This window comes from Trachypithecus francoisi, unplaced genomic scaffold, assembly GCF_009764315.1.
Source record: "Trachypithecus francoisi isolate TF-2019V2 unplaced genomic scaffold, Tfra_2.0 Lachesis_group11, whole genome shotgun sequence".
In the NCBI taxonomy this organism is placed as follows: Eukaryota; Metazoa; Chordata; class Mammalia; order Primates; family Cercopithecidae; genus Trachypithecus; species Trachypithecus francoisi.
In genome coordinates this window covers 24,514,038-24,527,433 of record NW_022681456.1, presented here as the reverse complement: position 1 = coordinate 24,527,433, position 13,396 = coordinate 24,514,038, and the positions used below count along the sequence as shown (strand labels likewise).

The following is a 13,396-nucleotide window of genomic DNA, read 5'->3' as shown; positions in this document are numbered from 1 at the left end:
CAGGGAGGCCAGGAGGGAGGCAGCACAGAGCCTAATCAATATCCAGGCAGTCCTACAGCAATTAAGAGTGTAATTTTAAGTTTTCCTCAACCCACACAATCACGAGAGACTTCAGCACAATCTAAACTCCATGAATTATTCAGGGCGTGGTGTTTGGAAGCACATCTGTTTAGCTATGCACATCAACCCCTGGCAGCCACTTCAGAGACCAGGGTGCAGGCAGTTACAGGCAGGTAGCCCCAAGGTCTCCCCCTCCATGGCAGAGTGGAGGGTTTCTAAGCTGCCTGGAAGGACAGGGAAAGACAAGGGGAGGAGACTCACCCTGAGCCCTGCAGTTCCTCCAGATTGGATGCATTCCATTCAGAGCCCTGGGAGACAGATCACACAAACTCCTGTGAGTGTCACATGTCAGCCTCAGAGCTGCTCAGGGGATGCACGGTTTGCCCTAGCTCTGGCAGTGAGGTCTTATTTCATGGCCCCTTGGCCTCAGAGAACAGAGAGAACCAGCGGCTGATATTCAAGGAGGTTCCTGAGTGAGTACTCACAGCATGGGAGGAAGGGAGGAAGGGAGGAAGGGAGGAAGGGAGGGAGGGACGGAGGGAGGGAAGGGTCCCCGTCCTCACTGGCCCCTTGGCCTTAGGGAAACACCAAGTCCAAGAAAACCTGCTCTCCGTCTCCCAATTTCCTTTCCTAAGAGTCCAGTGGGGTCCTGTAAGCAAAGGCAATGACCTGCGACCTCCCACCCAGGGAAGGGCATGTTCACAAGCCACTAATTAAAGCAGGAACCGTTCTACCTTCTGGGAAGTATTTTGGCAATACTGAAAAAGTTCCCACCCTCTGACCCAATAATTCCACTTACAAAAAGCTATCCTGAGGAAATAATCAGAACTCACACAGTGATTTAGGTAGAAGGATATTTATAATTATTTGTAATAAACCAGTGGAAACCACCCAAACGTCCAATGGGAAAAAGTGAGTAAAATAAATGAGGCTGGATCTTCATGATAGAGTCTTTAAAACAAATAAATTTTGCAGAATATTTAATGACACAGGCAAATACCATGTAAGGAAAAAAAATTTAAAAAGGAGGATATGGGACTATATAAACATAAACAGTATGATCCTTTCCTTCTCTGTTTCTTTTTAAAGAAGCTACATATGCATTTTAAAAACCCCCCAAAAAACAGAAGATGGGAAAATAAATACACCAAAATGTTAACAGGGACTACCTCTAGATTTGTGAGACTGGGAATGCTTTTTTCTTCTTTAGATTTATTTCTATTTGCAGACTTTCTGCAACATGTTTTAATTTAGTACTTTTAAAAGTACCACATTTTTGTACTTTTCATCATTGGTATCATTGAAAAACCTTCCATTCCCAAGCATTCAAAGGACATGGAACGGGGGAAAAAAACAAAAGAAAAAATGATCACTTTCCTCTTAGGAAATGCGAACAACATAGTATCATAAAGAGCAAAAGAATCCACCTTTGTCTTCCTTGAAACTTCCTTTCCCAAGTTCCCAAGAGGGCAGACCCCTCAGGACCGGGGGTGGCAGGGCCCTGAGCAAGCTGGCAATGTGCGACACTAGCTGAATTTTCATATTTGAGGGTGAGGCCCAAACATAAAAATTCCTTTAGTATCTCTCATGGAAAAAGTGACATAAAGCACCGAACCACACCAAAAAAATAACGCGAGCGCCGCTGAAGCTGTGAGCGTCCTCTTGCTGTGACTGCCACCTAGTGGAGAAAGACAGGACAAAGGTGCCTTCTGTTCCCTTCTGACCAGGGAAATCAACAGACTTCCAGGGAGATCAGTGCCCACGACTGCCCACAGCTTTCAAATCCACACATGTACATACATTTTAATCAATAACTATGCAATCTATATAGATTTTTACACAGAAATATATTTAAAATACACATATCTATATATCTACATAGATATCATGACATACACATAACTCTTAATTACTTCCTACAGAAAACAAAATTTACTAAAATTTACTAGCACTAAATTTACTTCCTTAGCTTTCCCAGGAAGCGCTTTCTCCTCTAACAATGGTTACCATTTATTAGCACCTACAGAAACTGCACTTGGTGCTTTAAATATGTATTTTTTGTTTTATTTTATTAAAAAAAATTTTTTTTTTTTGAGACGGAGTCTCGCTCTATCGCCCAGGCTGGAGTGCAGTGGCCAGATCTCAGCTCACTGCAAGCTCCACCTCCCGGGTTTACGCCATTCTCCTGCCTCAGCCTCCCGAGTAGCTGGGACTACAGGCGCCCGCCACCTCGCCCGGCTAGTTTTTTGTATTTTTTAGTAGAGACGGGGTTTCACCGTGTTAGCCAGGATGGTCTCGATCTCCTGACCTTGTGATCCACCCGTCTCGGCCTCCCAAAGTGCTGGGATTACAGGCTTGAGCCACCGCGCCCGGCCAAAAAAAAATATTTTTTAGAGACAAGGTCTCACTATGTTGCCCAGGCTGGCTTTGAACTCCTAGGCTAAAGCTATCCTCCCGCCTCAGCCTCCTGAGTAGCTGGGACTATAGGCATAAGCCTCTGTGCCCAGTTTGTATTTTATTTAATCCTCATAGTCATCCCTTGGGGTATAGGATGAAGAAAAAAAGAGGGAAAGTGACTTCTTCCAAGCCATATAGCTGTTGAGGCTGAGGAGTGGGAACCCGGGCCTTGGTGGGCCTTGATTTTCATTACACCACTAGGCCTCTCTAATTTTAGTAACGTGCCTTCCTCTATAGCCTCTCTGACTTTGAAAACCTGCCAGTTGCCTTCTATGGAGATTTACAGCATTAAGATAATCTGAGCTAGCCGTGGAGGTGCACAGAAATCAGTACAACCCACCCAGAGCTATAGGACCAGGGTGAAGACTTCCAGCAGTCCTGGAGCCGTGCATGGAAAAGCTGTCTGGACAAGCTCCGCGGGAGCTCCGTGTCAGCCCTGTGATCTCTCCTCCCTGTTGTTTCTCATGTCTCATGTCTCAGGATGCCTAGGCATAATTCTGGGGTTTGGTGAGGATGCTTCCTTTAGTAACTGGGGTTTTTTTAGCCCACAAACCACTTGGAAGGAACTGGATGGGGCCTATGTGTTAGTGACTGAAGAAGACAAAGGGTTTGAGGGAGTCTGAAACACACGCCAGCTGACTAGGCCAAATAGCCCCCAAACGACTCCCCGCAGCTCAGCCGGGAGCCACGCCTCAGACCGTTGGCTCAAAAGCACATCAGCAGGCTGCAGGCCGGAGAAGGCGCCAAAGAGGGGCGCGCCTGCCAGCCAGGATGGAGGCTCCGGCAACTTAAGTTTTTTGCCTACTTTTTCTCCCGGACTTGCTGCAAACTCCAAACAACCAGGGTCTGATTTATGTCCCCTAAACCAGATACTGCCAGGGCCATGCCTCTTACGAGATAAAGATGATCGAAGATAAGGGAGGGCTTGTCCATTTGTCCCAAGATAAGTAGCATCTCGTTGTCTATGAATTCCTTGAATTCCTTCAAGTTACAATTCATCTGTTTCTCTAATTCATTACGGATCTGTGGAGTAGAAAATATTAGGAAAAGTGATTTGTTAAAGAAAACAATTGTCTGCCTCAAAAGAATTAAAGTTACAATACAAACTGTGGCTATTTCCAAAAATGGTAGTTTTTTTCTCTTTCAGGGTAATACATTTAGACACACGCAACATACATGCGTGGGTGGCAGGAATGCAGGTTACTCAGCTTAGAAGTAAACTTAACCTATTATTTCAAATAAGGAATTTGATTTCCATGAGATCTCTTCTACCAAGTTTAAAGCGCTTTTACTTGTATAATTAAATGTCAAATACATCAAATAATCTAAAATCAGTTCTATCTTTCTTGGAAAGATATCACAATATGATTTTTTAAAAATGTATTCATTAATTAAAAGACAGGGCTGGATAGAGTGGCTCACGCCTGTAATCCCAGCACTTTGGGAGGCCTTGGTGGGAGGACCACTTGGAGGCCAGGAGTTCAAGACCAGCCTGGTCAATATAGGAAGACCAAGTCTCTTAAAAAAAAAAAAAAAAGAAAAGAAAAAAAGAGATTATATATGAACTTTTAAAATGTCAATTTTAACCTCTTAGATCCACCCAGTTTAATCTCTTATTATAATTCATTGCATGCTTTAAATAAAAAGCAATGGAAAAAAAAGTAATCCAGGAAAAAACATAAAAAGGTAAAAAGGGAGAGAGAAATTATTCTAGAATTTGATACTTGCAGGTCAGCTGTCATCCTGTGGAAAAATAAGTCTGCTATCTCTTCCATAAAACCCAAGGTAATAGGGAGCGGAAGAGAGAACAAGGAGGTGTTATTAAAACAGGTCAATGCTTCTCGGTGCAGTCTGCGGATCTCAGGGAATTCTCCCCAAAGGTCATATAGGTGAGGCTCACAAGGGTCAAGAAATTTGCTCAATGTCTCATAGCTGATAAGCGGCAGATCTGGAATCAAACTGGAGTCTGACTCCAAGGCCTGCTGCGATTGTAGAACAAGGCAGAAAAAAAGCCTCCAGGGGCTAATACGGGGACAGGTAAAGACAACCAGGTGTTGGGCCTGCTTTTGCTGCACTTTTGGGAGCAGGACACATGAAGGCTGCGTGACCTCTGACCTGCAATGAAGGGAGGAGTTGTCTTACCTCTTTGGAAGTCACATTTTCTAGATCCTGGCTCATCATGATGCTTCGGAGCTTGGCTTTGATGAGGCGCTCGGTCCTTTCCCCTTCAGTGGGCCTGGAAAGAAACGACGTTTAGGAGAGCAAGGAGTTGTAGAAAGCTTGAGGTCAGAGGTTACAGGAATGCCAGATGCTCCTGGGTCTAAACAGAATGCGGCCTGGCAAGGAGAGCACACTTTGTGGTGTGCACGTTCTCAGGCAGTGGGGAGAGGTGCACAGAAAACCCGCTGCAGCTCTAGAATTCCCACGGGAGTCAGCAGAACGGGGAACAGGTCAAGGGGGGAAGAGGACAGTGTGGAAACTCACTCCTTGCTCAGACGCTCTTAGGGCAAGATGCCGGGATGCCCAGCGCAATATCCCTAGGCCCCTGGGATGCCCAGCGCAATATCCCTAGGCCCCTGGGCCCGAGTCTCTGCTCAAACACGTCAGGCAAGAGGACCTCTCTGTCTCGAGGCAGCCCGGTCCAGCTGCAGCAGCTCCCATTATCCCCTTCTTCCTCGGAATCAAAACCTGGGCATTTCCCTGCTCTGGTTTTAACTCTAGGGGATACACACACCAGGATAATCCTTCTTCCCCATAAGGAATCTTCAAATATTCAAAGGCAACTATCCTTCCTCCATGATTTCAAGGCCCTCTTCTAATGTGGCTTCCCATATTTCAGGTGTCTGCCCTCTGAACACGCTGGGGTTTATCCATAGTACTCCCAAAATACAGTGTCCTGGAGGAACACCACTGTGGGAGCAGGATCCTGACCCTGAAGGGAGGGGCGACCAGCATTCTCCCTAACTAGACTTCAGGCAGTATGGCCCCTCCACGTCAGTGTTGTCATAGGTCACAGGAGACAGGTCATGTGGTTCACCATGGCTGCTGCTAGGGCAGGCTGCCCTCAGCAGTTGTGTTTTTGGATCCAAGGAAGCAGAGGACACATTCCTAATTTTCCTCAGAGCAGAGTGGGAGGCTCTGGGAGTTAAGTCTCTGGTAATCTGAAGAGAAAAGGCCAGACCACAGAGTTCTGCAAGGAGTTGGGAGCACAAAGGGCCACACATTCCCTTGAGAGTCCGATGGGAGTTATGGACCCCATCCCCAGAAATGCATTCACCAAATTCATCAATTTTTTTTTTTTTTGCACGGGACAGGGGCCTTTGTCATAGACCCCCGCTTTAAACGCTGGTTCTGAGAAAGCTGGCGCTCTCACTCAGGGGACTCCACGGGAGGTGTGGCCCAGTGTAGGGTCGGGCACAGGGCAGGTGGGGGAGAGGCAGGTGCCTGTGGGCTCGGGTGCGCTCACACCGGAGGCGCTGCACTTACTTGTCCACAAACAGGGCGGGGGAGTCGGGCCGCGTGGACTCCAGGTCCTGCATGGCGTTCCACTCGTTGATGCAGCTCTGCTCTGAGCTGATGCAGCTCTCATAGTAGGTGGCCCAGATGAGAGCTACGCCCCCGGGGAAGTAGTTGTGCCTCCGGGCCACTTCACAGGCCTTGTGAAGCACCTGTAGGGCAGACCTGGGGTGAGGAGAAGACAGGGTCAGGCCTGGGAAGGCACAAGAGATGCGGGGTTTTCTCCTCTGACAAAGGGGTTCAAGGGAAGGGAAGGGCAATGATTGATTGGTTGATTGATTATTTCTTTTTGAGACAGAGTCTCGCTCTGTCACCCAAGCTAGAGTGAAGTGGCATGTTCTCAGCTCACTGCAATCTCCGCCTCCCAGGTTCAAGCAATTCTCCTGCCTCAGCCTCTGGAGTAGCTGGGACCACAGGCGCCCGCCACCACGCCCGGCTAATTTTTGTATTTTTAGGAGAGATGGGGTCTCACAATGTTGGCCAGGCTGGTCTCGAACTCCCAGCCTTAAGTGATCCGCCCGCCTTGGCCTCCCAAAGTGCTGGGATTACAGGCGTGAGCCACCATGCCCGGCTAAGAAGGGCGGTTTGTAAAGAGCTCACTCTTAGAGTCGCACTTACACGTACGGGCGCTGGGGAATGCACATAGCCTGAAACATTCAGCCTGCCAGGGCACAGAGCTAGTCCCTGGGACATATTCACTGATTGAATCTAAGAGTGGCCAGAACACCCCACATCATTTCCAAAGAGGGGCAGAAACAAACAACAACAAACTGCTTCATAACTCTTCCAATCAGGTGGTTCACGGGTTACCTCACAACCCATCAATTAACTCCAGAGAATTAAGAACTGCTCCTGAAGCTGTGGGAACCCTGAACAGATGTTCATATGACCCATATTGAACATAAGACCCACAATTAAGCTTAGCAGCTGGAAGAAAAAGTCTTTAATATGCAACAGAGACATCTGCCTGTATTCTAAATAATTACATTTCCACCCATCCCCCCATCAACGTTCTAATAGCTTAGATGCTTACATTTCTTAAGCAAACAAGTTCTAGAAAGTCATTTTAATACAAAAACTAACTGAAAAGGTTTGGGGAGGCAGACTGGGAAACAATATTAAGAATCTATGTTTTATTGAGTCACCCTCTTTTACTTCTTCTTTTTTTTTTTTTTTCTGAGACAGAGTCTGACTCCATCGCCGAGGCTGGAGTGCAGGAGCATGATCTCGACTCACGGCAACCTCCATGTCCTGGGTTCAAGTAATTCTCCTGCCTCAGCCTCCTGAGTAGCTGGGACTACAGGTGTGCACCATCACACCTGGCTATTTTTTGTATTTTTAGTAGAGACAGGGTTTTGCCATGTTGGCCAGGCTGGTCTCAAACTCCTGACCTCAGCTGATCCACCCACCGTGGTCTTCCAAAGTGCTGGGATTACAGTCATAAGCAACCGTGCCCAGCCCATTTTGCTTCTTTTTACAAAAATATAGGCTGAGGCCAGGTACAGTGGCTCACGCTTGGAATCCCAGCACTTTGGGAGGCTGAGATGGGAGGACTGTTTGAGGCCAGGAGTTTGAGACAAGCCTGGGCAACATAGTGAGACCTCCATCTCTTAAAAGAAAAAATACAAAAGTTAGCTGGGTGTGGTGGCGCATGACTGTAGTCCCAGCTACTTGGGAGGCTGAGGCGGGAGGATCACCTGAGCCTGGGAGGTCAAGGCTGCAGTGAACCATGATCACACCACTGCACCCCAGCCTGGGAGACAGAGCAAGACCCTGTCTCAAAAAAAAAAAAAACAAGAAACCCAACCCCCCAAACATTGTGAATATACTTAATGCCACTGAAAATTGTGCCTTTAAATATGGTGAAAATGATAAACTTTATGTTACATATATTTTGTGCCCCCTTCAACATGCACATACATAACGAGCTTCTTGGTAGAAGGGGTTTTTCTATTCATGCTGTCGGCTAAGAAAATATTTGTAGGGAGTTAAAAGTCCCTAAAACCACACTTACCACATGGCCTGGACAGACACAGGCTTAAATATGTGCATCCTTCCTGCTGTGCTCACGCTGAACCCACTGAGAATAAAAAACAGAGAGAAAGGTATCTGTGGTGAGAAATCAGCGCCTTGAGTGAAATCACTCTGGGAGGAGGGAGCCGGCCCACCGTGCACACTGGGAACAAGCACATCTCACGCCGCCTGATGAGGGATTTTATGGACCCTGCTTCGGCAGAGATATGGGCAAGGGCAGAAAGAGACACATTCTCAGATGAGGAGGGCTTGTTTTGAACCCAGCAATGCAAGTTCCACCAAAACCTGAAAGCCTGGCAAAGGGTGCCAGGTGAAGAACTCCAAGAGCGTCTCTTCTATGTTCCCACATGGTTCCTGCCTCCCTGCCACCTCCTGCCCCATAGGCCCAGCCGTTCCTTTTGTAATTGCATCAAAACTATATTCATAGGATTGCACGGAAAATAATCAATATATAAAAATATCTATTAATACATTAATATAAATGTGTTAATCTAAAAATACTAATATAAAATATAAAAAATTAATACAGGCCAGGGGTGGCGGCTCACGCCTGTAATCCCAGCACTTTGGGAGGCTGAGGAGGATGGATCACCTGAGGTCAAGAGTTCAAGACCAGCCTGGCCAACATGGTGAAGCCCCGTCTTTACTAAAACTACAAAAATTAGCCAGGCGTGGTGGCAGATGCCTGTAATCCCAGCTACCTGGGAGGCTGAGGCAGAAGAACAGCTTGAACCCCAAAGGTGGAGGTTGCAGTGAGCCGAGATCGCACCACTGCACTCCACCCAGGGTGACAGAGTGAGACTTCATTGAAAAAAAAAAAATCATACAAATATATTAAAATAAATTTTAAAAAGGAAAAATATCCCCATAACCCCATCGCTTAAACAACAAATCAAATTTTTATTTTTCTCTTCCCATCCTATGAAGCAACGTAACTCTGACCTGCTTAGAATCCCCGTGTTGGGCCACTTTCCTATTCTGTTTCTTCCCACTCCTCACTGTGCCCACCACCTCCTTGGGAGTGAATGCGTGCGGACGCTGGACGGCCCTCATCCCCTGACTGCCCTGCCTGGGTGGAACTGGTTCATTCCTCCTTTGTGGCTCCCAAGGTGGCACCTGAAACCTTGTTGTGCCTGTCAGTTGTATGTCTCTCCTTGTACCCCCAAAGCTGGTGAGTTCCTGCTGCACCACATTCATCCGTGAACTTTCAGGACGAGCCCTGTGGAGGGCATGTGGTGAGAGTTCACTTAACCAATTGAGGTGGTGGATGGATATCGGTTTACCGCTGTCTTGAACTTCACACTAGCAGCATATCTCCTGTAATCGCTCCCACTGATACTTCATGAGCTAAACTCCCTAACGGGACATCCAAAACATACCCTCCCTCGTGGAGCTCACTCGAGGGCAATATGACTTCTCCTGCTGTGACACTCCCGCCACATGTGTCATTCTGTGCTAAAGATCATCCAAGGATGCCCGAACCAGCTCGTGTTTCAAAGCCTACATAGAGTGAGAGAATCTTTTAAAGACCTCCTTACCCATCTCCATCAAGGTGGATTTTCGTGTCGCTCCACAGTCGGAGAACCATCCCAATGGTGCAGCTTTTACTGCGAAGGGGGAGAAAAGACGTGTGGAGTCAGTGTCTACCCATGCACATGCACAGCTTTTCCAGCTTACCACCTGGTCCAGGACGGGCTGTTGGATGTACGTGTGGGAGTGGCCCTTAGGCTGTCTGCATAGGAACTGTTCACTGATGAATTCTAGAAGACACGGGTCTGGGATGGCCCTGTGGATACAACTCCGTAAGTGCTCAGCTGAAGCTCTTGGGTGCAGTGTGCGCTGACCGCATGCCCACTCTGCAGCAGGGAGGCAGCCGCCCAGGGCTGGTGTTCTGCTGGCGGAGGCCACATGTGTACTCGGGGGTACACAGGCAAGCACCAGTGGCCAACCCCGGCCTGGCCTGGCCTAGCCTGTCCTGGGTGGCAAGGAGGGGAGTGTGCTCACACCGTTCCCGGAGCTCACTTTCGAACCTCTACACCTGCGCCTTTAGTGTGGTTGCTGTTTTACAATCTCGCTTAATCTGGTTTTGTTTTGCCCATCCTACCAGTGAAATGAGACCAAATAACTGCAGAGACTGGCGCCACTGAAAAACAGGGAAAGAAAGTGCTTATCGGAGAGTCCTCAGATGATGATGAAAACTCTTCAGGCATTTAAAAGTTGGCTTGTGAGAAGCCGCTGTAACTGTGCCAAGGGCCAGCTCCACGGACCTCAGGAATCTCATGCTTCCATCTCTGCTGCTGCCAACACCACGGTCATGTTTTTGTGTGCCCGTGTGGATGGGGCCTCTGGGGATCACAGACCCAGCTCCCCTCCGGGTAGCACCCTGCCCCATGCAGGACTTTTCTCAACCCCATGCTTCTATATCTGTGGGGAAGGTTGTTCCAAGCCCTTCTGGCCAATGACACTCAGGCTTTTGGGGTGGGCAAATTCTCAGGTCCCTCCCTGCCATCCTACCCACTCCGGAGGGACTAACTGTATTTCTCTCACAGTATTGCAAAATAAAATTTATGCTGGGCCTCACAGAGCTCTAGGGACCACGTGGCTGTGTCAGTGCCAGGAGGAGGCAAGGAAGGGGTCCCTGTGGAGCCCAAGTCCGATAGGCAGAAGCCAGGTCAGATGGTGCCCTGGGAACATGCAGTCTAGAACACCCAACCTGAGCACTGATGACCCTTGCCAGGGACTGATAGGGAGGTGGGTATAGCACAGAGAGCTGCAGAGAGCACAGGACGGGGGCGCCAAGGCCAAGCCTAGGCCGGGGGCGGGGCCTCCCAGGACAGGCGGAGGATAAGGGGGCAGGGATGAGACTGCCCATAGGAAATAAGGAGCACATGAAACCATGTGGAAACTAAACCCCTAGACCGGCCTCCCTTGGACATGGATGTGCAAGAGGGTCAGCCCACAGGGGACTTCTGCTCATAATCTTCAACTAGAGTCAGGAGCAAGGAACAGGGACCACGCAGGACGGCAACAACTGCCCTCATCTCCTATCATCCCCTAGCTGTTCCTTTTGTGTTTCCAGCGGTCCTACAATGATTAACAATAAGATTTTCACAAGGAAGGTGGGCCCATGGGAAGCATATTTTTCTTTTTTTGAGCCAGCGTCTTGCTCCATTGCCCAGGCTGGAGGACAGTGGCGTAATCACAGCTCACTGCAGCCTCCACCTTCCGGGCCCAATCAATCCTCCTACTTCAGCCTCCTAACTAGGACCACAGGCATATGCCACCATGCCCAGCTTTTTTAAAAAAACTTTTTGTAGAGATAAGGTCCTAGTATATTGCCCAGGCTGGTCTCAAACTCCTGGGCTCAAGCAGTCCTCTTGTCTCCACCTGGGGAGCATATATGGGAAGCAGGAAAGGGATATATAGTTAAGGAAACTGAATCTTTAGAGGAAGAGTGACCCCAAAGGATAAAGTGGGTGGGAGGAATTGCAGAAGAAGAAAGCAGGCTCCAAGTTCCTAGGGCCTGTATGGCAGGAACAGAGAAGCCAGATGGGTCTAGCGGTCCAGGCAGGAAACCGATCTGTTCCAAGACTCCATCGTGGAGTCCTTCCCTGATGACAAAACACTGATGCGTGGACGGTGGTGTATGCTCATGGCACTCAAAACGTTCCCAATCCGAATTGAAAACATAATCCTGCTCGGGTGTGGTGGCTCACACCTATAATCCTGGCACTTAGGGAGGTGGAGACAAAGAGGACTGCTTGGGCCCAGGAGTTTGAGACCAGCCTGTGCAATCGTGATTTTTTTAAAAAACTACATATATTGGCCGGGCGCGGTGGCTCACGCCTGTAATCCCAGCACTTTGGGAGGCCGAGACGGGCGGATCACGAGGTCAGGAGATCAAGACCATCCTGGCTAACACAGTGAAACCCCATCTCTACTAAAAATACAAAAAATTAGCCGGGCGCAGTGGCAGGTGCCTGTAGTCCCAGCTACTCAGGAGGCTGAGGCGGGAGAATGGCGTGAACCCGGGAGGTGGAGCTTGCAGTGAGCCGAGATCTTGCCACTGTACTCCAGTCTGGGTGACAGAGTGAGACTCCGTCTCAAAAAAAAAAAATTATATATATTACAAAAATCAGCAGGGAATGGTGGCATGGGCCTGTGGTCCCAGCAACTCAGGAGGCTGAGGTAGGAGAAATGACTGAGCCTGGGAGGTCAAGGCTGCAATGAGCCGTGATTTCACCACTCTAGCCTGGGTGACAGAGGGAGATCCTGTCTCCACATTAAAAAAAAAAAAAAAAAAAAAAACACGAGAAGGAAAGAGAAAGGGAGAGGAAGGGGAGGGGAAGGGAAGGGGAAGGGGAAGGGGAGGAGGAGGGGAAGGGAAGGAGAAGGGGAGGGGGAGGGGAAGGGAAGGGGAGGGGGAGGGGAAGGGAAGGAGAAGGGGAGGGGGAGGGGAAGGGAAGGAGAAGGGGAGGGAAGGGGAAGGGAAAGGGAAGGGGAGGGGGAGAGGAGGGGGAGGGGAAGGAGAAGGAGAAAGGAAAGGGAAGGGGAAGGGAAGGGGAAGGAGAAGGGGAGGAGGAGGGGAAGGGGAAGGGGAAGGAGAGGGGAGGGGGAGGGGAAGGGGAAGGGGAAGGGGGAGGGGGAGGGGAAGGGAAGGAGAAAGGAAAGGGAAAGGGAGGGGAAGGGGAAGGGAAAGGGAAGGGAAGGGAGAAAAAGAAAAGAGAAGAGAAAAGAAGAGAAGAGAAAAGAATCCAAGATTGAACCCTAGGGTGGCGTGGCTGCTCTGGTCTCCCCAGGATGCATATGTAGACATAAGACTCTGAGGGAGGCCGGGTGCAGTGGCTCATGATTGTAATCCCAGCACTTTGGGAGGCCGAGGAGGGTTGATCACTTGAGGTCAGGAGTTCAAGACCAGCCTGGCTAACATGGCGAAATCCTGTCTCTACTAAAAATACAAAAATTATCCAGGCATGGTGGCATATGCCTGTAATCCCAGCTACTCAGGAGGCTGAGGCAGGAGAATCGCTTGAACTCGGGAGGCAGAGGTTGCAGTGAGCCCAGATTGCACCACTGCACTCCAGCCTGGGTGATAGAGTGAGACCCTGTCTTAAAAACAAAAACAAAAACATAAACAAAAACGCTGAGTGAGGGTGTGCGAGCCTGTGCAGCAGCCGTCATTCCAATACTGCCTTTTGGACAGCACTTGGACTCTTATGAAGATCCCCTTTGGGGGCAATGCTCGTCTCTTTTTTTTTCCTTTTTCTTTTTTTTGGCAGGGGGAATCAAAAAACAAAATCCCAAGGAAGGAATTTAGAAAAAACAAGTA

At 48.8% G+C, this 13,396-nt stretch overlaps 1 protein-coding gene across 5 annotated transcripts in view; it reads right to left on the bottom strand.

Annotated features, from left to right (window-relative positions):
* Positions 1 to 13,396, bottom strand: part of SSH1 (slingshot protein phosphatase 1) — a 76,879-nt gene that overhangs the window by 20,071 nt on the left and 43,412 nt on the right. For all 5 annotated transcript variants that reach the window (XR_004439603.1, XM_033220726.1, XM_033220727.1 and 2 more), the window contains 6 exons: positions 9,606 to 9,674; positions 8,048 to 8,113; positions 6,004 to 6,198; positions 4,660 to 4,753; positions 3,412 to 3,540; positions 322 to 368 (listed from right to left, as the gene is read on the bottom strand). Coding sequence is in view for 4 of the 5 variants with exons in the window: in XM_033220726.1 (XP_033076617.1) it covers positions 322 to 368; positions 3,412 to 3,540; positions 4,660 to 4,753; positions 6,004 to 6,198; positions 8,048 to 8,113; positions 9,606 to 9,674 (600 nt within the window). In the remaining variant the exon portion in view is untranslated. The remainder of the gene's footprint in view (positions 1 to 321; positions 369 to 3,411; positions 3,541 to 4,659; positions 4,754 to 6,003; positions 6,199 to 8,047; positions 8,114 to 9,605; positions 9,675 to 13,396) is intronic.